Here is a 22,673-nt window from a genome sequence, read left to right as displayed (position 1 = left end):
GGGGGCCGTTCCCGTCCGTCCCGAGAGGAGGCGGAACTAACGATACGACCCGGCGTTTCCCGACCGGGCGGAAGAGCAGGGAGCACTGAGCGTCGCGGCACGCCGCGGGAGCCCGGGACAACCAAGGCTCTGCTCCCGCGACATGGCTTTCAATTTTGGGGCTCCTTCGGGCACTTCTGGCACCTCTGCAGCTACCGCGGCACCCGCGGGTGAGTCAGCCCCTGGACCACCTTCTTCCGGGGAACGGAAGCCTTGGGCCCGCCCCCTCGGTCCGATACTGTCCGGCTGGGGGTCCGGGGTGGCCCTGGCACGCGGGACTCCTTGGGGACATTTGGAAAAGGCGGGCGGCGGTGGCGGGAGGGCCGCGGGCTGCTCAGGCTCGGCCTGGGGCTCGCAGGGCGCGCGCATCCCGCGTGGCCCGGCCGCCGCGTCTCTTCCCGCCACCGGGGACTCCGCCCGGGAGAGGCTGGAGGCTACGCCCCTCTCCCTTCCCGGGGCCCTGCGACCCCTCGTCTGCCTCGGCCTCCCGGCCCAGAGGGCCAAGGCTGGAGCCCGCAGCGTCCTCCATTCCCTCCCCAGCCCGGGGGTTGCTGGTCCCGGCCCCCGGTGCCCTTGCTCCTCTGTGTCCCCACCTCCTCGGCTATCTTAACCGGTTCCGGCGCCGGTTTGGTTTATTCACGCTGTGAAACCTCTTGCTGATTCTTGTAATTCTTATTTTGCTCTCTTTTCCTTTTCTCTCCCCCCCCCTCACTTTTTCAAATTTTGTTTCTCTGCCTCCACGTCTATCAGGATTTGGTGGGCTTGAGACTGCCAACTCCACCGCCAGTGGGTTTAATTTTGGGGGTTTCGGATTAACTGCTAACCCTACAGTGAACTTTAATATTGGGAATTTCGGTGTTTCTACCACCTCGGCGACTCCATTCAATTTTGGTAACAGTCTGACGAGTGCAGGTAGATACTGCGGGTCATGTGTGTAAAGAGGGTTGGGGGCTGGAGTCCAAGAATGTTCCCATGTTTCTAGAGTTTGGGGGAAAAAATGACCCTTGTCTACTAAGAGAAGGGGTTCGTTTCCTGAGATCAAATTGTTTTGACTGTCTTAAAAGATGTGTTTTTTTTGGACAGCCTTGAGAGTTAGAATGCTCCTTTGTTGGGTTTGCATTTAATCATACAGAGTACAGCTTCAAAATGATAGGAATTAGCAATGGAATTTATTTTGGATAGAATGTTATTAGCTGCGGTATAAGCTCAGCGTTTCCCTGGGATTCTTGGACTCCTGCAGTCGTTTTGCATTTTTTATACATATTCCATCGGGATTTCATCCTATTGTCCTTGTGTTTCCAAGAGAAACAAGTCTTATACGAACAGCGGTGACCTGTTTTGTTTTTCAGTCTATATGACGATGTTTTTCTTCCATCACCTAAACACGTTAGTATGTATTCCTATAAGAGATGGAATCGTTGAAAGAATCGCCAATTCTTCGCTGCCATTTTAGGGAAAGTCAATGAGCAGTTTAATTTACCAGATGGCATTGAGTTCTAAAATGCATGTTAGACATCTCTGCATTCAAAAAGAGAATTATGAAGTTTTTTTTTAATCTACGGGTTTGAAGAATACTAAAAGATTTCAAAACACAAATATGATGGATGTGTATGTCTCAATTTAAAGTAGGATTATAAAAGCTCAGCATAAAATGACTCTTGAAAAAAAATCAAGTGACCCTCAGCTGCTCGTATATGAATTTACTGTCCATAGTCTATGTTATACCACTTCTGCCCATGCCAATTATATGCATTTGGTAAACATCTCTTCCTGAACTTACTTGGAAAGCCAGATATTATGTCCATTCACTGAGTTGAAAATAATGTGAAATATACTTGAAAATCCCAAAGATAAAGGGACTCGTTAAGATACATTAGAAGTGCCCTTGCTGTGTTTGCTTTTCCTACTTTGCTTAAAATTGGCACTGGGCAAACCTTATTTTGAAATGTATGTTTCAGAATAAAGCAAACCACATAGTTCAACAGCAACAAATAAGCCTGTTTATATTTGCTTGATTTCATGTCCATTTGAAGTTGTCACTGTAAAGTTTTGAGTTGTATGAATATAATTGTTTTGATTGCTTTTAAATATGTTAATTTAGCCTCAGCAAAGACCTTTAAAATTACTTTTTTTGTATCCATACTGGTCTACTATTACTAATAAAGCACTTTTGGTAATTTGAAATATAATAAGATACTAGCTAGTGTTTTTGTTGTGTAGCCAATTGGGATAACATAGTTATTCTTTTGAAAGCAGGAAGTTAGAAGGGAACTAAGGACAGTACTTGGGTGTTTCATCAAAATGTTTAACTGGCAGCATTGCAGTAGAATCTACTAAGTTACGTGTGCAGTAGCCTATGCACTAATTTACTAAATCTGAATTGTATTGCTAAGGGTCAAAGAGTGTAGCCTAGTGGTAGAGTATTTACCTGCCTAGTATGTGCAAGGTCCTGGATTTAATACCCATAACCATAAAATTTATTAAAACTAGTTAAAATTTTTGAGACAGCTTTTCACTGTGTAGTCTAGGCTCATTAGAAGTTCTAATCCTGTTTTAGCTTCTCTTGATGGGATTATAGGCACATACCACCACATCTGTCCTTATATGAGGTTCAAGTTAGAATCTCAGAAAACCTGGAGTATAACTCAGCATTTATGTTTCAGATGTTTGTTTTCAAAGTCTTTGGCAGTATATTTATAAATAGGTAAATACTGCCAATACTTCTTTTAAAAATTGGGTTAGCATTTCATTCTATTCATATATTGCTAGGTACGTTAAGATTAATTTTGTTTCTAGACCTACTTAAAAATAAAATCTATCAGAGTTGCCATGATGTGCTGCCAAGGTCCATGGTAGCCTTGGCTACCTTTTGCTTTTCTTCCTTTACCTCCGAGAAAGACACTTACTTTACAGAGGTAAGCCTACTGGTATGTTTCCTTGGAAAAGTTGCTTCACTAAGGAGAAATGTGAGTTAATGTAGATGCAATTTAATTCATGAAAATTAAGGTTGCAAACTGGCAAAGCTATCTGCTGCCATAACATGCTTGGTGCTCCTTTGGGTTTTTTTGTTTGTTTGTTTTTTGTTTTTTGTTTTTTTTTCCAGAGCCTTGAACTCGAAGAGATCCACCTGCCTCTGCCTCCTGAGTGGTGGGATTAAAGGCCACCACCTCTCGACTCAGAGCTACTTTTTAAACAGCTCCAATGTCAGTAAACACTTAGTTGCATTAATTTCATTGGTGTAAAATCATATAGACATTTGAATTTGTAGTAGCTGGTCTAAAAGTACCTATATGTCATTTTAGAGTTTTGTCAAAAGTTAATGTATTTTTTAATCATGTTATCCATTTAGTTAAAGGAATATGTATTACGTTGTGTTATTTCTATTTAAAATACTTTGTCATTTATTTCTTGCAGTGTGTGTTAGTAATAGTGTAGGGTTTTAATGATATTTTAAAAAGGGAAAATTTAGATCAGTACATTCTTTGTATTAAGCAAAGCCATTTGAAATGAAATTCCGTCTGTGTACACAAAGGAACCTTTATGTTTTATCCTTTTTTTTTTTTAATTAGGTGGGTTTGGAGGATTTGGAACAACTACAACTGCTGGCTCTGCATTCAGCTTCTCTGCCCCAACAAACACAGGCAGCACAGGTAAGAGGCTGTCCTAAGTCACCTGGAGACGGAAATATGGTAGACACTAAGAACTGTCTCCGAGCTTACTCGATTCTGATTTTTCATTGACAGGCCTTCTCGGTGGCACTCAGAACAAAGGTTTTGGCTTCGGTACTGGTTTTGGCACAGCGACGGGAACTGGCACTGGTTTAGGTACTGGTTTGGGCACCGGCCTGGGATTTGGAGGATTTAATACACAGCCGCAGCAGCAGCAGCAAACTAGTAAGTGGGATTTTATCTTCAGATGTAAACTGTAGCAGTAACAGCAGTGCCATTGCTCAGATGCTGCTTGTCTTAGTTTTAAACAGACTGTAAATCGGTTCCAAAGAATTCCAAAAGCTGCTTTTCCTAATAACACTTGTGATAGGAGTTAGGGAAAAGCCCAAACGTCACAATTAGGACTGTAACAGCACAGTTTGTTATTCATTTATTTTTTTGTTTGTTATTTGTAAGAGTAATACAAGTAGAGAAATCTGTTTATTACATTATATGTATGGACACACCCTTGTCATGTCCAGGCAGACCCTGAGCAGTGGCTGTGTCTTCCTTACAGGCACTGCTCTATTGGAAGATCTGTTGGCCCATGTTTTACAACTTTTTTCATTTCTTTGTAGTTCTATCACTCAAATGTGTGACATATCTCTTTAGTTTTGACATTCTTAGATCTCTGCAGGCTTTCTTTTATGTCATCCATTCATGGAAGAAATCCTATCTGTCATCTGTATCTCTTAATTGTTGAGTGGGATCTGGGGGCTTACTTACACAGATAGTTTCATGTTTTTATTTATAAGACTGTCATAGGCTATCCTTTTTTTTTTTTACAAATCCACTTTTATTTACTTTTCATTAGTTTAAATTCTGGAAGGGTACAGCATCACACGGATTCTGTGTCCAATGGCCTTCGCAGGAAGGTTGCTTCGGAATTTGGCACGAAGCATGCCACTGTTTCCATGGCCCAGGTTACTTTTCCCCAGATCACTCTGGTTTTGTTTGGTTTGCCTCCGGGTGTCACTGTGTTGTTTTTTGCTTTATACATGTAAGCACATCTCTTGCCCAGGTAGAATTCAGTTTCATCTCGGGCATAAACACCTTCAATTTTAAGAAGAGCCGTGTGCTCTGCTCTCTCTGTATCTGGAGGCCTCACTTATAATAAGCTTATAGCCAGCAAAAGTGGCCTTGCACCACAGCCTTCCAGACATATTTGCCTTTTAGAAGTCTTGTTCCCAGTAGGCCCCAGGAATCTGCCCCCAAAGAAGGAACTTCGCTCACCTCCCATAGGCTATCCTTTATCAAAAGGTATATAATATCTAATTTTTTTGTAATGATGCTAGCAGCCATTGGTAATCGTTACTTAGATCAGTTCATTTATCACAGGTTAAGAAGTCATATTGTTCATCTAGATTCTTCATTTGTTTGTGGGGATTCATCTGTAAAGAACTTTACCTCACTCATGTGGTTCTGATTTTTTTTTCTCTGAAATAGGGTTTCTACATAGCTTTGGAGCCTGTCCTGGAGCTCGCTTTGTAGACCAGGCTGGATTCGAACTCACAGAGATCTGCCTGCCTCTGCCTCCCGAGTACTGGGACTAAAGACGTACGCCACCAACACCTGGCCTGATTTTTTTTTTTTTTAATATTATACAGTCAGCCCTGTAGTCCCCCATCCTCCCCAATAGGGCTTGTCTGTCCAAATGTTTTTCCCTAGGAGTATATCAGCAAAATCTTCCTTCATCAGACTCAGCCTTCTTGGTTCTCTGTTTTTTAAAATTATGCTGCTAAGCATGTAAACTTGGTTTGTTTGTCTACTTATGTGTATACTTACTTTGGTCCATTTTGAGTCATCGTGAGCCCTCTGGAAGAGCAACAGGCACTCTTGATTGCCAAGAACTGTTTGAATTCATTCACTCATTGATTGGATTATTGATTTTCATTTCATGTTACTAGATTTTTTAGGTTTTTGGATGTGAATTGTTTATTGGATCAGTTGTCAAAGATTTTCTCCTATTCTGTAGGTTATCTTCGCTCCTATAATACTATGTTTGCTATACAGAAATGTCTTAATGTCTCATAGTCTCACTTGTCTTTGTGTGTGTGTTCATGTGTGCACATACGTGTGGAGGCTGGAAGTTAACACTGCAAGTCTCCTCACTTGTCCGTACCTTAGTTTTTGAGATAAGTCTCTCACTGGAGCTGGAATGTGCTGATTTGGTTAGAGCAACTGGTCAGCTAGTTCCGCCCCCCCAGCACTGGGATCACCAGTGTGTGCTGCTCCTGCCTATGTCCTCAAGTCTCTACACCTTCGCTCGGCAGCATGCCTGTGTGCATCTGCACTGAAGTGATGGTAAAGACTGCTTACATGGATGTCCTCAGTGACAGTTAAATAGGAATTTCTCTCATGTCAGACATTGGCTAAGTACTGCTTGACTCTTGCTTTAAAAGTGAAGTTTGGTCATTTCCTGAACATAGTGTTGTTTATTTGCTTGCTTTTATTTTTCTGCTGCGCTTGTGCCAGGAGTAAGTCTGATATATCTGGCGAAAGCCTGGAGATTGAACTGAAGGACAAGGTGTCCGGTTGTTTGTGCTAAGAGGTCTCTATTGTAGAGATGGGAACAGCCTTATACACAGGCTTACAGCACAGTGGAAAAACCCCAGGTGAAAGAGTGTTTTCCTGGTGCTAGATGTTGATGTCAGTGGGGCAGGGCTGGGGCAGTAAGCCAGGACTAGAAAACAGGATGCACTTGAACTGGAAAACAGGATGCACTTGTGGGTGACCAGTGACTAATGGAGACCCGGACCCGGTGGGGGCTGGGACCCAACATTTTTTCTTTTTGAAAGACAGGATCTCACTCTATAGCCTAGCTTGGCCTGGAATTCACTGTGTAGCCTAGGCTGGTCACACACTCCTGGCAGTCATTCCACCTGTTTTTCAAGTGCTGGTATTAGAGGTGTGAAATGCCACAATTGATTAAACATGCTGTTTTCTGTCTAACCCTCTCAGATATAACCTGAAGAGAAAATTTCCAGACCAGTAAGGGTCTTTAATTTCTGTTTTAAGGAGTTTGAATTGAATTCAGGGATTGTGGTACTATTGTTTTATTTTGATTGTTTAGTCCCCTTCCTCCCCAGGCAGGGTTTCTCTGTGTAACTAGCCTCAAACTCTTAGAGATCTGCTTGTTGCTGCCTCTGGAGTGCTAGGACTAAAGAAAGGTGTGTGTCACCACTGCTGACTTGTTTTATTTTTAAAGCTTGTCTGAGATGCTGTCAGCTGCCTGATCTCTGAAGTATCTGGTCTCAGCTGTCTGGCCTTTTTTCTAACTGCCACCAGTTAGGTTTATCATAGCATCTGTAGAGCTGCTTACTCAGATAGCCATGCCCTCTGCCCTGCCTCCAGAGGGGTCCATGGAGCTTGAGACCTTGATTGCCCACAAGCTGTTGCTCATTTAGTCTGCCTTTCAGCCATGTCCAGTCTGATCCTCTTTTACGTCCTCAGGCTTTGGACAGCTAATTTGCTTTACCTCTTGGTTCTTTCCTGTCCTGGCTGCACACTTTCACCCATGTAATGAGCGTTCTTCCTGCCAGCCTGGTCCCAGAGCCTCGTCAACCCCAAATAACACACAGAGACTATTAGTTACAATGCTGTTGGCCAATGTCCATTGGCAAGTTCTGTCTTAAGTATTAATCCATGACTACTAATACATTCCCAAGGACGCCAGCCTCATGTGTCCTCTCTTCCCGGGATCACATGGAGACTGTCAACTCTTGACTACATTCCCCAGAATCCTCCTCAACTCCTAGTCCCACCTATCTTGCTTCCCTATTGGCCAACAGTGCATTATTTATCAACCATTAAAACAAACATATACACAGACCGACTTCCCCCATCACACCCATGTGTAAGATAATATATAATTTGGTTAGTTAGAATATGGACAACTGGGAAGGGATTTGCTTACCATACCTTGAATCTAAGTTTTCTGAGCTTGTTTTTTGTTATTTGTTTGCTTTGTTTTCCTTTTTAAGCTCTAGGTGGTCTCTTTAGTCAGCCTACACAGGCTCCTGCCCAATCCAACCAGCTAATCAATACTGCCAGTGCCCTTTCTGCTCCAACGTTATTGGGAGATGAAAGAGATGCTATTTTGGCAAAATGGAACCAGCTTCAGGCTTTCTGGGGAACAGGAAAAGGCTATTTCAACAATAACATTCCTCCCGTGGAGTTTACACAGGAAAACCCCTTTTGCCGATTTAAGGTATCAGTTGTCTTTGATCTTCATTTAAAGAGTGACTATAAATGATAGTAACTTTTAGATTAAAATGATATTTACAAGTGTTTGAGAATGATATTATACTTTTTATTTTAAAATTTATAAAATTAAAGTGATTTTTTTGAAAAAGTATTATATATGATTCATAGTGGCCACACGACTACCAGAATAGGACTGAGAAAACGGGTGTTGACAGAAGGGGAACAGTGGCAAGCTAGCTGTGGTGGTGCACACCTAAATCCCAGCTCAGGGATGGACATAGAGGAACCAGAAATTAGTCACCTCAGCTACAGAGCAAGCTGGAAGCCTGTCTCAAAACAAACAAAACCCAGGGCTAGCAAGGTGACTCAGTGGATGAATTTGCTTACCACCTACCCTGATGACCTGAGTTTGATTCTGCCCAAAGCACATGGTAGGATACTGACTCCTGAAAGTTGTCTTCTGACCTCTATGTGACTCTTTAATAAATAAACAAAAACAAAAGGAGACATGGTCTGCTTGTCACTTTAAAGGGTACTAGACTTAGTTGTTTTCATTTAACTTGTCAGAGAAGTGCCTCTCAGCTAATGTACAGGGTTGTCCTTGGCATGTAGAAAGAACCCTGTTACTTTTATTAGAGTTGGATGCCAAAGACAATAAAAGAACATTGGCCGCTTTCTTTGTTCTGCCTATAAACAACTATCATTGAAATTTCATTTCTGCTCTTTAGATAGGGGAAGTGTTCCGCTTGACCATTTATTATTTTGGTTTTGTTTTTGCTTTTTGTATATGTAGTCTCTCTCTCTCCTTTTTTTTTTTCTTAATCAAAGAAAAACTCACAGAAGAGAGGTACTTGCTGTAATAGTTCAGGCTGATCTTGAACTCATTATGTAGCCATGGTTGCCCTCAAACTTATGACCCTCCTACCTCAGCCTCTTGAGTGTTGGGATGGTAGGACTATACCACCATACCTAGCTGGCAGTATATTTTCTACATACCAAATTACATATTAAAATCAAGTTTATACTTCACCCTACAAAGGCAGTAGGGAGGGTGGTGATGCTTGGGAATCAAATCCAGAGCCTCAAGTATGCTAGTCACGTGTTCTGCTCTGTACTTCATTCCAGCACCTCAGGACCATTTATATGTATATAATGACATAACTTGGGGAACTCTTCTAAACAGGAAATTAATTTACATAGCTTCAGCTTGTACATGTAGCCTAGCTGTAATGTTGTCAGTGTTTTTAGTGTGTTTGTGTGCTATGACTATCATACAAGGTCAGGTGTAGAACTGTTATACTTGGACCATCTTATTGACAGCATAAAGTTTCAGGATTTGGAGCACTTTGTTTTAGTAATAGCATTGCACACTAGGGCTATTAATTTCTATATCATCTGAGTGTGTTAGTTGAAATTTTTAATGTTATTGTTTAGCAATAAGATATACAATAGGTTGAAGTATCAGTTTAAATGTTGTAACTTAAAAGTTGCTATGTAATATAATAAAATGAACTGAAAATAATTTTATTGAAGTTGCATTTAAGTGGTAACAAAGGATAAAACGTTACTATATATAAGCTGTTTTTAGCAATGTGTGATTCCTCATATTTAATATTATGTAGTAGAACTCATGCATTTAATATTACACTAGTAACCTGTTTCATAAAGTTTTATTACATGTACTCATAAAACAATAGGCATTCTCCATGTCATTAGTATCTTGACAGTGTCATTATACTTTAAACATATTTGTAAATTGTTTCTTTAAAATTTAGTTCAAGATTCAAGAGTCAGATGAGTTGTTCCAGTATATCAGAAACCTCTGAAAATGAATGACTATCAAGATCTTCAAGAGAAAATTCTTTAGTTCCTATGTTGGAAAGAAAATTTGAGTTTCACTGTTTATGTTAGTTTAGGGAAATGAAGTTTGTTTACAATATGTGATGTCCCACAGAATGGTTACCATTTCCATTATTTTAGCAGATGCTAAGCTATATATTAAACATTTGATATAAAGTCTGCATGTATTTTTGATACTTTTGTTTATTTCACAGGCTGTAGGTTATAGTTGTATGCCCAATAATAAAGATGAAGATGGACTAGTGGTCTTAGTTTTCAACAAAAAAGAAGCAGATATTAGAAGCCAGCAACAACAGTTGGTAGAATCATTGCATAAGGTTTTGGGAGGAAACCAGACCCTTACTGTCAATGTGGAGGGCATTAAGACACTGCCAGATGATCAGTAAGTAAACATGCATACAAGCATGCATGCATACAGGTTCTGTTGTGGAGTTATTGCTGAAACATAAATCTCAGCGGAATGTTATCTCCAGTTGGTAATTATTATGTATTTACAGAAATGGTGAAAAGATTTTTTTTCTTTATTTTGGATTTCTTAGACTCTAGCATGTAGATTTCATTCAGGAGCTGCAGGACACATTGTGGCTGTACACAGATTGGATGAAACCTTTCTGGAGCATTTTGATAACTGGCTCCTTTTGCTTGTTTTGGGTTTTGTTGCTCTTGTTTTTGGTGAATTTGAGATGGTCTTGCTGTGTAGTGCTGGTTATCCAGAAATGCAGTCTGTAGCCCAGACTAGCCTTGTGCTAGCATTGCAGAAGTGCAGCATCATGTCTGGCCTGGTTACCTTACTTTGTTCCTTCATGGAGAGTGACACTCTAGTTCCCTTGTCATTCCGCCATTTTCTTGGTGGTGGTGGTTACTTTTGGATATTTAAGGTTAGATGAATTATGCCGTTACTGTTTCTAGCAATATCTGGCGACTGACTTTGGCTGTACTTCTTGGGTCTTGCTTGCAGAAAGTAAACCATAAATTTTGGCAGAACCATGAGAGTAAATAGTTCTGGGGGATGGGAACAGTGAGAAACATTTGGTATAGAAACATACTGCTGAGCAAATTGTCTCAAAAAGTAGTCACATTTATCTACCTCATTTTGTTTATTGTCATTTAAGTTGATTTACAAATGAGCCTAACATAGAGGTTTACTTTCAAATTTAAAAAAGAAAAAAAAAGACTTCTATAAAAACCATTTCCAACTTCAGCCAACAGTCTTTTAAAACATTTGTGACTGTGGGTCATGAAGTCAGTGTGTTACAAATCATTGTGTGTGGGTGTGGGTTGATATTTGTGACTATGCGTCATGAAGTTAGTGTGTTATAAATCAGTTGTTTTCCTCTAGGACAGAAGTTGTCATTTATGTTGTTGAGCGTTCTCCAAATGGCACCTCAAGAAGGGTCCCAGCGACAACATTGTATGCTCACTTTGAGCAAGCTAACATAAAAACACAGCTGCAGCAGCTTGGAGTGACACTTTCTATGACCAGAACAGAACTGTCCCCTGCTCAGATCAAACAGCTCTTGCAGAACCCTCCTGCAGGTATGTGCTGGAGCTGGTTATTAATGTGAGAGCTTGTCACATGTCTGCAGGTATGTGCTGGAGCTGGTTATTAATGTGAGAGCTTGTCACATGTCTGCTTACTTGGAATGTATTCTTGAATATTGTATGTTAGTTACGAGTTTAAGTTATATAGCTTAATACATTAGAAATTTTGGGAAGTGATAAAATAATTTATAATCCATCTGGTTTTTTTTAATCTTTGTTTTAACTATTTAAGTAAAACTTAAATGTATTTGCTCTTTAAAAAAATGTCTAGGTATTGTAATTAAGTAGACTGATACTTCTAGCTTGTCTCCCTTTCCTTGAGGTAACTATTAGTAGTGCTAGACTCTTGATCCTGTGTCTGTGGTGTTAAATGTAGGCATATATACTGGCTGCAGCCTGCCTTTTCACTTAACAGTATTTCTTGTGTTAGTACATGAAGATGAACTTTATCCTATTTAAACACTATATTTTATAGATATACCTTACTTAATATTGTTTCTATATGCTCACCATTCCAAACTAAGCAGCCGTTGGTATCTATAGAAATTTATCTTAGAACACATGCATATATAATTTTTTTAGAATAAGATGTCTGGTACCTGTGCTCTCAGCCTTTGTGAGATGGAATGCAGAAGATCATGAGTTTGGGGTCACAACCTGGACTGCACAATGAGGTTGAGAGCAGCCTAGACTACATAATGTGGCACCGATACTCTCCTCCACACCAAGAAGTTCACTAAAATAAGATTGTGAGACTTGAATCGCTGTGTTATGTTTGTTAGGTATACTGGCAAATTGCCCTTCAAAGAACTTTCTACCAATTATATTTGCAATTGTAATGTATTCGCTCTCTCTCTCTCTTCCTCCCCTTTATCTCCCCCTCCCGTAAATGACTTAAAAGAATAGTCTGTATTTTCCTGATGATCAGGTTGATTATCTTTTCATATTTGAGAATAGACTTTTTATGTCATTTGCTCATTTCCTGTTCAGTACATGGTCCTTTTGTTTTTGTGGGCCCTCTCTATGTTCTAGAGGTATATGTATTATACTATCTGTTGCAGACACTTCATTTCAATCCATCTTTATAAGATTATTTTTGTAATGATCATTTTTTAAAAGTAATACCTCATTATGGCTTCTCAACTCAACTCGGTGTCTAATTTTAAGAAAGCATTTCCCATACAAATATGAACGCAGAAAATCATGTTTTAAAAGAATATTTTTGTTTGGGTAGGTGTTGATCCTATTATTTGGGAACAAGCCAAGGTGGATAACCCCGATTCTGAAAAGTAAGTGTATCACCGTCTTACTTTATATACAAACTAATACTTGCCAGAAAGGGAGCAAACAAATATGGGCTATTAGTTGTTTTCTCACATTCAAAGAATTATTTTCATTGCTTTTAAAAACAGTTCTACAATGGTAAGGCAGCATGATGAGGTGAAACTAGAAGGAATGGAGAAACCTGAATCCTAGTCACCTGTTACATTTTCACTTATAATGCAAGTTTTTTTTTTAAAGAGACTACATATTAAGAAAAATTCTATCAATTCAAGGTTTTGACATCATAATGATCCACTGGGCACAACAATGCCCCTTGTCATGTCATGATCCCATGATCCCATGATCCCTTGTGCCTTCACTAGGCTGCATTGTGAGAGCACAATGATGTATAATGCAAGTTTTTGATTGATCTGTATTTCCTCATTCATAAAATAGGGAGGTTGAAAATAGCATGGTAACTGTTGATCTCAATGCTATGGATTAGAAATTCATTGTAAAATTATATGAGGTCTATTATGAAATACATCTTGTTGGTTTTAGTAATAAGTTCTGAAAAGTGACCTTACATTTTAGATTAATCCCTGTACCAATGGTGGGTTTCAAAGAACTGCTTCGAAGACTGAAGGTTCAAGACCAGATGACTAAGCAGCATCAGACCAGATTAGATGTAAGCATACACTTTGCATTCTCTATTCTGAGATGTTTTTACCGTGTGTGCTGTTTTTTCTTACAGGAAACTCATGCACTGCAGATCAACAGCAACAGCTTTATGCCCCTGCTTTCTTTATGGTAGTAGCCCCTGCACATAGACTTTTTTTTTTTTTTTTTTTTTTATGTGTATGACTGTTACCTATATGTCATGCAGTACCCTTTGGAAGCCAGAAAGGGTGTCAGATCCCCTGGAACTGGAATTACTGACTAGTTTGAGTATAGAATTGAACCCGGGTCCTCTGGAAGCACAGCCAGTGCTCTCAACATCTGTACTAACTTTCTAGCCTCATCGATTTGATTTTATGTGATTTATGAGTTTAGATTTATAGCCTAGATTTATTCAAAGTCTGCTTTATTTTATTTTTTTAATCCAAGGACTTAGCAGACCCAACTCTGGTTAACTTCTAAAATTAAACAAGATCTCATGCACTGTGGGCATTCTGACTACAGATTTACCTTCATATTCTCTTGCAATTCCAATTTCATTAGACATGAGTGACTTACTGTTTATAAAGTGAGCCTTTAATTGCCAGCCAGTTCTGTGAATGCAGTTCTCCTCTTCCACTTATCTATCATTTCTGTATGCATAGCCAAACAAAGGTGATCTACATAGGCGGGCATAATAAAATAGCTCCTACACCCCTTTTGTCCTCTGACACTCTAGTGGCACAGAAATCAATTGTGGCAGGGACAACTATAGAATGGAATGGATTGGAATGCTTTAATGTAATGGAGAGATTGTAACGTGCTTGTGGACTGGGGGATAGTGCCATTGTTAAGTGCTGACCATTATGACCTGGTTCAGTCCCCAGAGTCCACATGGAAAGCCAGGCATGATAACGCATGCTTGCCACCCCGTGCATGCCAGGCAGAGACAGACAAACACAGACATGAAAGTTCATGCTTGCAATCCCAGTGTATTCGAGGCAGAGACAGGTGGGTCTCTGAAGCTCACTGCTCAGCCAGCTCGACTTCCTTGACAAACTCCAGAAAACCCTCCATCTAAAAAAAAGGACTCCTGAGGTTGTCCTCTGACTTCCACACAAGCACATGTATTTTCAGCACATCCATGTACACACATAAATTAAGCCTACCCTGTTAAGATTAAGATAGCATAGAATAAAGTATTGGGATTTTAAGCCAGACTAGCCAAAGACAAGAAAATGTATCCACTCTTTAGATTTATAGCAGTCCTTTTCCTCTCTGCTGTGATTACCCCCTCTTGGTACCCTGTGCCAGTTTATGGAGTATACTAGCCTTCCCAGACCTACCAACTACAGACTGGTTGTGAGCCTTAAGCCTGACAGTGTCTCACAGGTTTTAACTTTTTCCATTCAGGCCAGGTTGTTGGGTCTGTTCCAAAGTACTATTTAAAATTCCTTATTTCTGAAAAGTTACTGTGTTCACAGTATGTTGCCTGTTCACTAAACATCTTAAAACTCTGAAGAAATCTTGAATAGTATTTTTTAATTTGTAGATATGTAAAGGAAGGAAACATACAATACAGAATCATGGAGCTGGATGATGGCTCAGCAGTTCAGAGCTGTGTTGCTACAGAGGACCGAGGTTGAGGTCCAAACACCATAATCAGGCAGCTCACAACTGCCTGTAACTAACTCTTCCTCTCAGGGATCCGGTACCCTCTCTTGCCTCTAAATGCACCTGTACAGACATACACACATCTACACAGAAAAGAAGTTTAGAAATAGTAAATGTAGAGGTAAAAATAGTTAATGTTTTGAGAGATGGCTCTCAAGGTTATCTGAGAATGGGCCTGTTTGTGTAGGTTTGCCTGTTGGATAGCTTGATTCATCCTAAAAACATTTCTTTCAATAGATCATATCTGAAGATATTAGTGAACTGCAAAAGAATCAAACTACAACTATGGCCAAAATAGCACAATACAAGAGGAAGCTCATGGATCTCTCCCACAGAACCTTACAGGTAATAGTTTAGAATTCCCCCAGTGCTTATAAGGGTTATATGTGAAATATATGCCAAATAAGGAAATGTTTTTTAAATAGGAAAAAGACCCAAATGTTGGAGGATCCTAGAGGGTAGGAAATAAGAGAAAAAATAGTCTAAAGTTCACCTTAGTGACAGGGTGATAGAAATAATTTTGGTAAAAGTTCCATAAAGTAGGAAGCATTTTTGAGTGCCAGGAAAAGGAATGTGGCCGTGTATTAATGATTGAAACCAATTACCAGTTTAACCGAATGGAATAGAACCAAAGGTGAAGTCACAAATTATCATGAGAGCGAGTGCTCCATACCAGATTTGATGGGACACGAGCAAAATCCCTCATCAAAAAAACAAATAAAATCTAATGAGCTCACTGCTAAGAAATTTGAGAAATATCAGAGAAAGCTTGAAACCTGTAAGAGAAATGGTGAGGAGCCATCGATCGATACATTCAGAATGGCAGTGAACAGACCTGCAAAGCTGTCCTGTGGAAGGCCGTCAGAACAGAATCATCTCAAAGAGAGAGAAACATCCCATCAGAGAAACAGTACCACACACATAGGCCTGGGTCATAAAAGATGATAGCATTTTTCAGATTTGGAACCTAGGGAGACAGGTGATTTTCTAACAAATAAAACTTACCAGAAGTAAGTCAGGCGTTGGTGGTGCACACCTTTAGTCCCAGTACTCGGGGGACAGAGGCAGGTGGATCTCTGAGTTCAAGGCCAACCTGGTGTACAGAGTGAGTTCCAGGACAACTTCCGAAGCAATACAGAGAAACCCTGTCTCGAAAAAAAAGAAAAAAGAAAATAAAAAAAAAAACACCAAAAGTAATGTACAGCAAAGTGAGGAAACGGGTGACTATCCAGAAAGTAGAGGGGAGTTCTAAAGTCCATGTGGAACCCCCCAAGTGTAGCTAATTTCATTGATTTGTCTAATAAAAAGCTAATTTTTGTGTTACTCTAATCTTTCTAAATCAAGGAAAAATACTGATGGCTTCTTTTTCCTCTTTGAACACTTTTCATTGAGATTATCACATACTTAACTCACAGGATATACTGTCTGTGAGTGTGTTTTCATTACAGAGGTGAGTTTTAGAATATTTTATCAGTCTACAGAGAATTCCCATGCGTGTCTCTCAGGAGCCATTCTCCCATTTAGCCCACATCTGCTCATACTGGGCAGCCTCATGCCAGCACTTGGATCCCTGTGTAACTACTCAGCATTGGAGATGATCACTTGACCAGACTGCTGGAAACTTGACAGTGAACTTGACTAAATCTGGATGTTGTGTTGCATGCCTGTAATCCCTAACACTTTAAATAAGGCAGGAGGATCAGTAGTTCAAGGTCACCATGGGCTACATGAGACCCTGTCTCAAAACACAAAAATGATTTGTATCTTTTTCAGTAGTCTTTGAGTTCAAAAAAAGTAAATTTATAAACAGCATTGATTTTTTTTTAATCCGTGTTATGTTTTATACAGATATTTTCATTAATAAGAAAATCTAATAGGAATGTAAAAGCACTTCAGAGTAAGAATAAAAAACTTGGATTTTTTTTTTTTCCTTTTTTAATGTTTTGGGTTTTTACTGTTTACTTGAGACAGGGTCTCAGTGCTATGCAGCCTAAACAGTCCTAGAACTCTCTTTGTTCCTCAGGCCAGCCTCAGACTGGTTCTCATGCCTTAGCCTCCCAGGTGCTAGGATTACAAATCACCCCTGTATTAGTTCTCAGCCAGTTTTTACCAGCAAGTCCACAATTGATCTTAAAAGTACTCCACTGGCTCGTACTGATCCTGTCCCTTACAGGTCCTAATCAAGCAGGAGATTCAAAGGAAGAGTGGCTACGCCATCCAGGCTGACGAAGAACAGCTGCGGGTCCAGCTGGACACTATCCAGGGGGAACTGAATGCACCTACTCAGTTCAAAGTAAGCACTTGGAAGTCTGTTTGAGGTGGAGCTGAGCGGGTTAAGTAGTCATCACATAGTAACGTGTAGTATTGTGTGTCTTAAGCATTTGTTTGCACTAATTAAAACTTTCTAAAATAAATTCTCAGTCATGGTACTTTTAGCTTGCATTAGTGCTTCAAATCAAGACCTGGGAGTTTTGGGGTTTATTGTTGTTGTTGTTTTGTTTTTTGTTTTTCTTTTATGGTTTTTGAGACAGGATTTCTCTGTGTAGATAACTGATGGTTTTGAAGCTATCTTTTCAAAAAGCCAACCGTCTTTAGGAGTAGCTGTGATTGTTAGCACTTGTTTCTGACTCATTTTTAGGGTCGACTAAATGAACTGATGTCTCAGATCCGGATGCAGAATCACTTTGGAGCTGTGAAATCTGAAGAAAGGTATTACATAGATGCAGACCTGTTACGGGAGATCAAGCAGGTGAGTGTTAGCTTACAACTACATATCTGTCAGGTGGCTGCTGTTCAACAGCAGAGCACTCACCCGTTAGAATGTGGAGAAATTGTAACCTCAGGCTCCTTTGAGAAACTCGAAGTAAAAACACATTTAATCCCAGCACCTGGGAGGTAGAGACAGGTGGATCTCTGAGTTTGAGGCCAGCTTGGTCTACAGAGCAAGTTCCAGGACAGCTAGGGCTACACAGAGAAACCCTGTCTAGGACAAACACACATCTAAATTAAACGTAGAATTAACATCTCAACTGGCAGTTCTACATCTGTTTGTTTTTGAGAGACAAGGTCTCAGTTTGTAACCCTGTACACATCAAATGGTCCACATACTGTTATGACAAGTAAAGAACCAGACATATCCCCCTCCCCAGAATATTATTTAGATAGTAGAAGTGTCAAAGGGTAGGCAGTGGCAGTACTCAGGTCATCGGGGAGGTAAATCAGGCTTCCTCCAAATATCTGAGCTGCATTTTACCCTGATCTAGAATGTTCTGTATGTGTATCAAATAGAGAAGCTGGGGTCAGGGATGTAGCTCAGGTGGTAGAGTGCTTGCCTACTATGCCTGGAGCCCTGGTTTCAGTCCCCAGCACCACAGAAACTGTGGTAGTGCATACCCACAGTCACAGCATTCAGGAGGCAGGAGCATTGGTTCAAGGCCCTGTCTAAAGATACAGAAAACACATTGTAAAGATATTGTCGATGCTTGCTTGTCTGGTTTTCCCTGGTTTTAGAGTGTGTCTTGTACTAATGATAGCTATCTCACTGTGCATGCTTGTTGTTTAGTCAATGAGTGTTGTAAGTACTTTGTGGGTAGCTTTCAGTTTAACAGAACAGTACACTCACATTTTATTTTCTTCCAAATTCATTCTAGCATTTGAAACAACAACAGGAAGGCCTCAGCCACTTGATTAGCATCATAAAAGATGACCTAGAAGATATAAAACTGGTAGAACATGGATTGAATGAAACCATCCATAGCAGAGGCGGTGTCTTTAGCTGACCATTTACAGACTTGTTCAGAGGTTCATAAAGTCATCTTGCTACATCAGGCCGCCTTTACAATGACCACATGGATGGGAAAACCAGTCCTTTCCTTGCTGGCAGGTTTGAGGTTCCTGAGAAACTACTGGACATTAAATCTGAAATGGACACCACAAAGCTCTTCAAAGAAAATCTGAAAATTTATATTTAAAAGTATATTTACTTAAGGAAAAGTACACAATTACCCAAAGTATATGTATGCATTTGTTGTACATTTTATAGCAGCATTAAGCATAGTCAGTGTTTAATGGTTATTCTCCATTCTTTTTCCATAGCACAAAATCCTACCTAACAAAATAAACTAATTATGTGGCTGTTGGAGACTATGCCTCAGAGTGCAAATGCATTTCAACTTCTATATCTGTGAGGTCATCGATGGAGAGTAAAGAAAATCCCAAAGTATTTAATGATTTGTGTGGTTTTCCTTTTGTTCTATGAAGACTTGAAGATATATTTTTATATTATTTTACTTATTGGGAACTTACAGAACATGCCTAACCAATTAGGACTTAGCAAAATCACTGTTTTTGCAACTTTTTTCTTAACTTTTTATTTCTAAAAATGAAATCTATAAAATAAATAGTTAATTTGCAATTTTATGTAATTCTGTCCTCTGGTGTTTTATTTAAGGACTTGTCAGTGTTGACATATTTTGACTAGAGTATAACAAATGAAATCATCTAGGATGAAGAGTTCCCTCATAAATTAGCATCTGAAAACAGTGGCTGAGTACGACATAATGTGATTCTTCCATAGACCACCGGTTTTAAATACAACTTCAGACTGCAGGACAGACCTGGACCACAGCTAGTTGACACCTCTCCAAATGCTGTAACTATGCTCCGCTTCTGTGTGGTGCTTCGGCTTACACTGGGGGAATGTTCTGAGAGAGAACACCGTGAATCTTGCTGTGTGTTAACATGTGGTGGGGAAGGTGCCATGTCTAGAATCCTACTGAAGCTGAGGTTACACTGTGAAGACTAAAACTTTCCAAGTTAGCTGCTAGAATTTGTAGTTGTTGCTGCTGGGTGAGCATACAAACATAACACCACTCTCCCCTGTTTTGTTTTGTGTGTGTGTGTGTGTGTGTGTGTGTGTGTGTGTGTTAATTTTGTGCTTATTGCAATACCAGTGGCTTTGGGAGGGTTTTCTTTGCATGTGCTCATTTTCACTTTGGCTCAGGAGATAGGTCCTGGTGGTCATCTAGGGGACTGGCGAGAAGGAAAGACAAGACAGAAATACACAGCAGCAAAGTAACAGCTCCCTGTGGGAAGGGAGGGGTCCCAGAGCTGCTAGTGTTAGTGGGTCCTCAAGTGGGCTCGCCCTGCCTGCAGCTCTGCTGCTTTGTCTACTGGGAACAGAATGCTGCCGTCTTAGCAATTCACTTTCCTGTCTACCTATTCATTGTTTCAGAGAGAAAACTATCATTCACATTTTGATTCTGGCTTTAAATTCATGTCAGTCACGTTAATAATGGCCTTTTAATATCTGAAGACCCTACAGGAAAACAATTAGTAAACTTAAAAGTTTTATTGAATCCAATCAAAAGTATACAGCTTTGCGATTTTTGCAATCCTAAAATTAAACAAATGAAAAGTTAATTCTATGACAATATCTGGACCAGCTTTTTAAATTGTGAAACAGGGAACAAATATACACTTCTTATTTTATACAGTGAGTCTGTGCAAGTGAGAAAGACCTTTCTCTTGACTTCTTGTGGTAACCCATAGTGTCTTTCAAATGAACCTTAGGATGCCGTTTCAAACTATAGAGCAGTGGAGATGCTTATGGCAGAAGTGACCGTTAACACAATGGATGCTGTGACTGATGGAAGGAGCATTCTGCCGGAGGATGCGGAAGGATGGATTTTGGGACCTGGAACTGGAGCTGGAGCTGGAGCTGGGCCCAGGGCTGTTAAAGAGAACACAGTCATGTCACTATGGAATGTATTGAGTATCCTCCACCTGTAACAGACAGCACAGCTGTGTGAACGGCAGCAGGCTGAGCGGGGAGACTACGGAAACACCTGCAGTCAGGTGCTTGTTCCACATACTGCATAGCCTCGAAGTTTCAGGCTAAATTTCTAGATCTGAGCATACTGTTCTAGGGTTTTTTAATCCATGTAGGCAACCAAGACAATTATTTCTTGTTCAAGTGCACCAGAATTTCTTAGCAATTTTCTCTTTCCATTTGTTTTAGATCTGTTGTAAACTTTACTTCTAATGCCTCTTTTCAAACAAAACAGTACATGTGCACATCCACAAAGGTATCAGTTATAGTTGGATATAACTGCATTTTCTTAAAACACCGAGCCTACAAACTGGCAAAAAGAAAAGAAGGTATTTCTTACTAGGATTGACAGCATTTCCTTGGCTTTTGTCTTCTAGAACATAAAAGAGAATCTGAGTTACTGCATTATACATTTTCTCCAGACATAAAGACCTCAAAATTGGAGCAAACTTAATCTCCCCTTGAGAGTGGGCCTGCAGCATATTTGAGGTTAGAGAAAGAAGGCTTTAATTTGGCCCAGCTGCTCCCTGAAAAATTTCCTCAATGAATGTGTCTCCATTAAAATGAATGTGAAGTTCGTTTACCAAAAAGAACCTTTTTCTGTATATTGAACAAACTCAGATTGCCAAGTTCCACGTAGTGCCAGCGCATCACGAGAGCACCACATCATCCTAGGCAGAGCCAGCACCTCAAGGCGCTCCAGTCATCTGCACTGTCGGAGGTACAGCGTGCATGAATCAAAGCTCATGCATCCATGGGACCAATGTCTGACTTTGATCTCCGCTCCCAGGGGCCGTGCTGTACCACCATCAGGTGTGTGGCTAGCCTTGGAATGCCGGTACTCACATTTTAATAATTTTAAATCTAAATGCTATGTCTCAGGAGTCCAGAATAGATGGGTGTCAGTCTGGCTGTCTTTTCTGCTCTCACCAGATTCCTAACCTTGCTGTGCAAGCACAGTATCTACCTTGCTGTGCAAGGACAGTATCTACCTTGCTGGATTAGATGAACCAGCTTTAAAAAGACTGCGCTACGTTCAGCTTTCCAGGAGGGGCACAATGCTTCATCTCCTCACAAAATCTGGCCGGTTGAGGAAAAGAAGGCATGCCGACACGGCTCATCTGCACCTGGAGGATTGATCACCAGAAACTCATCCTGCCTGCACCTAAAGGAGCATTCAACAGAGTCACAGCCCCCGACTATACCAAATGGAGGAAGAGGGACCTCCCCTGAAGCACAGGCTCCAGATGTACCGAATGGAGGAAGAGATGGGTAGACAAGGTAAGAATTCACTCAGAAACACAAAGAGCAACATGGACCACCAGAAACTAGTGGTTCTATAGCAACAAGACATGAACATCCCAATACTGATGAAGCAGAAGAAAATGATGTTATGAAGATGATTGAGGCCCTTAAAGAGTAAATGAAACATTCCCTTAAAGAAATAGAGGAAAAGACAAAAATTGGAAGTGATTAATCCCTTAAAACCAAAAAAAGCAGTCAAAACAGGTGAAAGCAATGGTTCAAGACTTAAACTAAAATAGGGGCAATAAAGAAAACACAAGCCAAGGGAACTCTGGAAATGGAAAATGTCGGTAAGAGATCAGGAACTAGATATACGCATAAACAACAGAATACAAGAGATGGAAGAGAAAAGAGAATTTCAGGTGGTGAAGATACGATAGAGGACATAGATTCATCAGTCAAAGAAAATTTTAAATCCAACAGATTCTTAACACAAAATATCCAAGAAGTCTCAGATACCATGAAAAGACCAAACCGAATAATAGGGCTAGAAGTCCAGCTCAAAAGCACAGAAAATGTATTCAACAAAATCATAGAAGAAAAGTTTCCCAACGTAAAGAAAGACATACCTAAGAAAGTACAAGAAGCTT

At 40.1% G+C, this 22,673-nt stretch overlaps 2 protein-coding genes across 16 annotated transcripts in view; one reads left to right on the top strand and one right to left on the bottom strand.

The window, feature by feature from the left end:
• Positions 1–37: 37 nt before the first annotated feature.
• Positions 38–19,367, top strand: Nup54 (nucleoporin 54). 3 transcript variants are annotated; one of them, XM_013111994.3, is made up of 13 exons: positions 38–209; positions 790–951; positions 3,609–3,689; positions 3,783–3,932; positions 7,736–7,956; positions 10,007–10,194; positions 11,152–11,348; positions 12,589–12,643; positions 13,212–13,305; positions 15,186–15,293; positions 17,122–17,241; positions 17,587–17,697; positions 18,599–19,367. In XM_013111994.3, exons 1-13 carry the CDS (start codon positions 143–145, stop codon positions 18,725–18,727), a joined length of 1,683 nt encoding a protein of 560 aa, XP_012967448.1. In that variant the 5' UTR covers positions 38–142; the 3' UTR covers positions 18,728–19,367. The 3 variants fall into 3 exon arrangements, with proteins under 3 accessions (XP_012967448.1, XP_012967447.1, XP_005068198.1); XM_013111993.3 differs by having other exon boundaries at positions 39–209; positions 7,730–7,956; XM_005068141.4 differs by lacking the exon at positions 790–951 and having other exon boundaries at positions 42–209; positions 7,730–7,956.
• A 916-nt stretch (positions 19,368–20,283) lies between these two features.
• The window catches only part of Art3 (ADP-ribosyltransferase 3 (inactive)), an 88,679-nt gene continuing 86,289 nt past the window's right edge, over positions 20,284–22,673 (bottom strand). For 10 of the 13 annotated variants that reach the window (XM_040747418.1, XM_040747410.1, XM_040747413.1 and 7 more), the window contains 2 exons: positions 21,119–21,151; positions 20,284–20,679 (listed from right to left, as the gene is read on the bottom strand). In XM_040747418.1, the coding sequence (XP_040603352.1) occupies positions 20,534–20,679; positions 21,119–21,151 (179 nt within the window). In that variant the 3' untranslated portion in view covers positions 20,284–20,533. The remainder of the gene's footprint in view (positions 20,680–21,118; positions 21,152–22,673) is intronic. The other 3 variants (XM_040747411.1, XM_040747414.1, XM_040747417.1) reach the window with 1 other exon arrangement.

The sequence above is a fragment of the Mesocricetus auratus genome, unplaced genomic scaffold (assembly GCF_017639785.1).
Source record: "Mesocricetus auratus isolate SY011 unplaced genomic scaffold, BCM_Maur_2.0 Super-Scaffold_100006, whole genome shotgun sequence".
Taxonomy (NCBI): domain Eukaryota; kingdom Metazoa; phylum Chordata; class Mammalia; order Rodentia; family Cricetidae; genus Mesocricetus; species Mesocricetus auratus.
The sequence above is the reverse complement of the archived record's forward strand: the minus strand, read 5'-3'. Positions and strand labels throughout refer to the sequence as shown.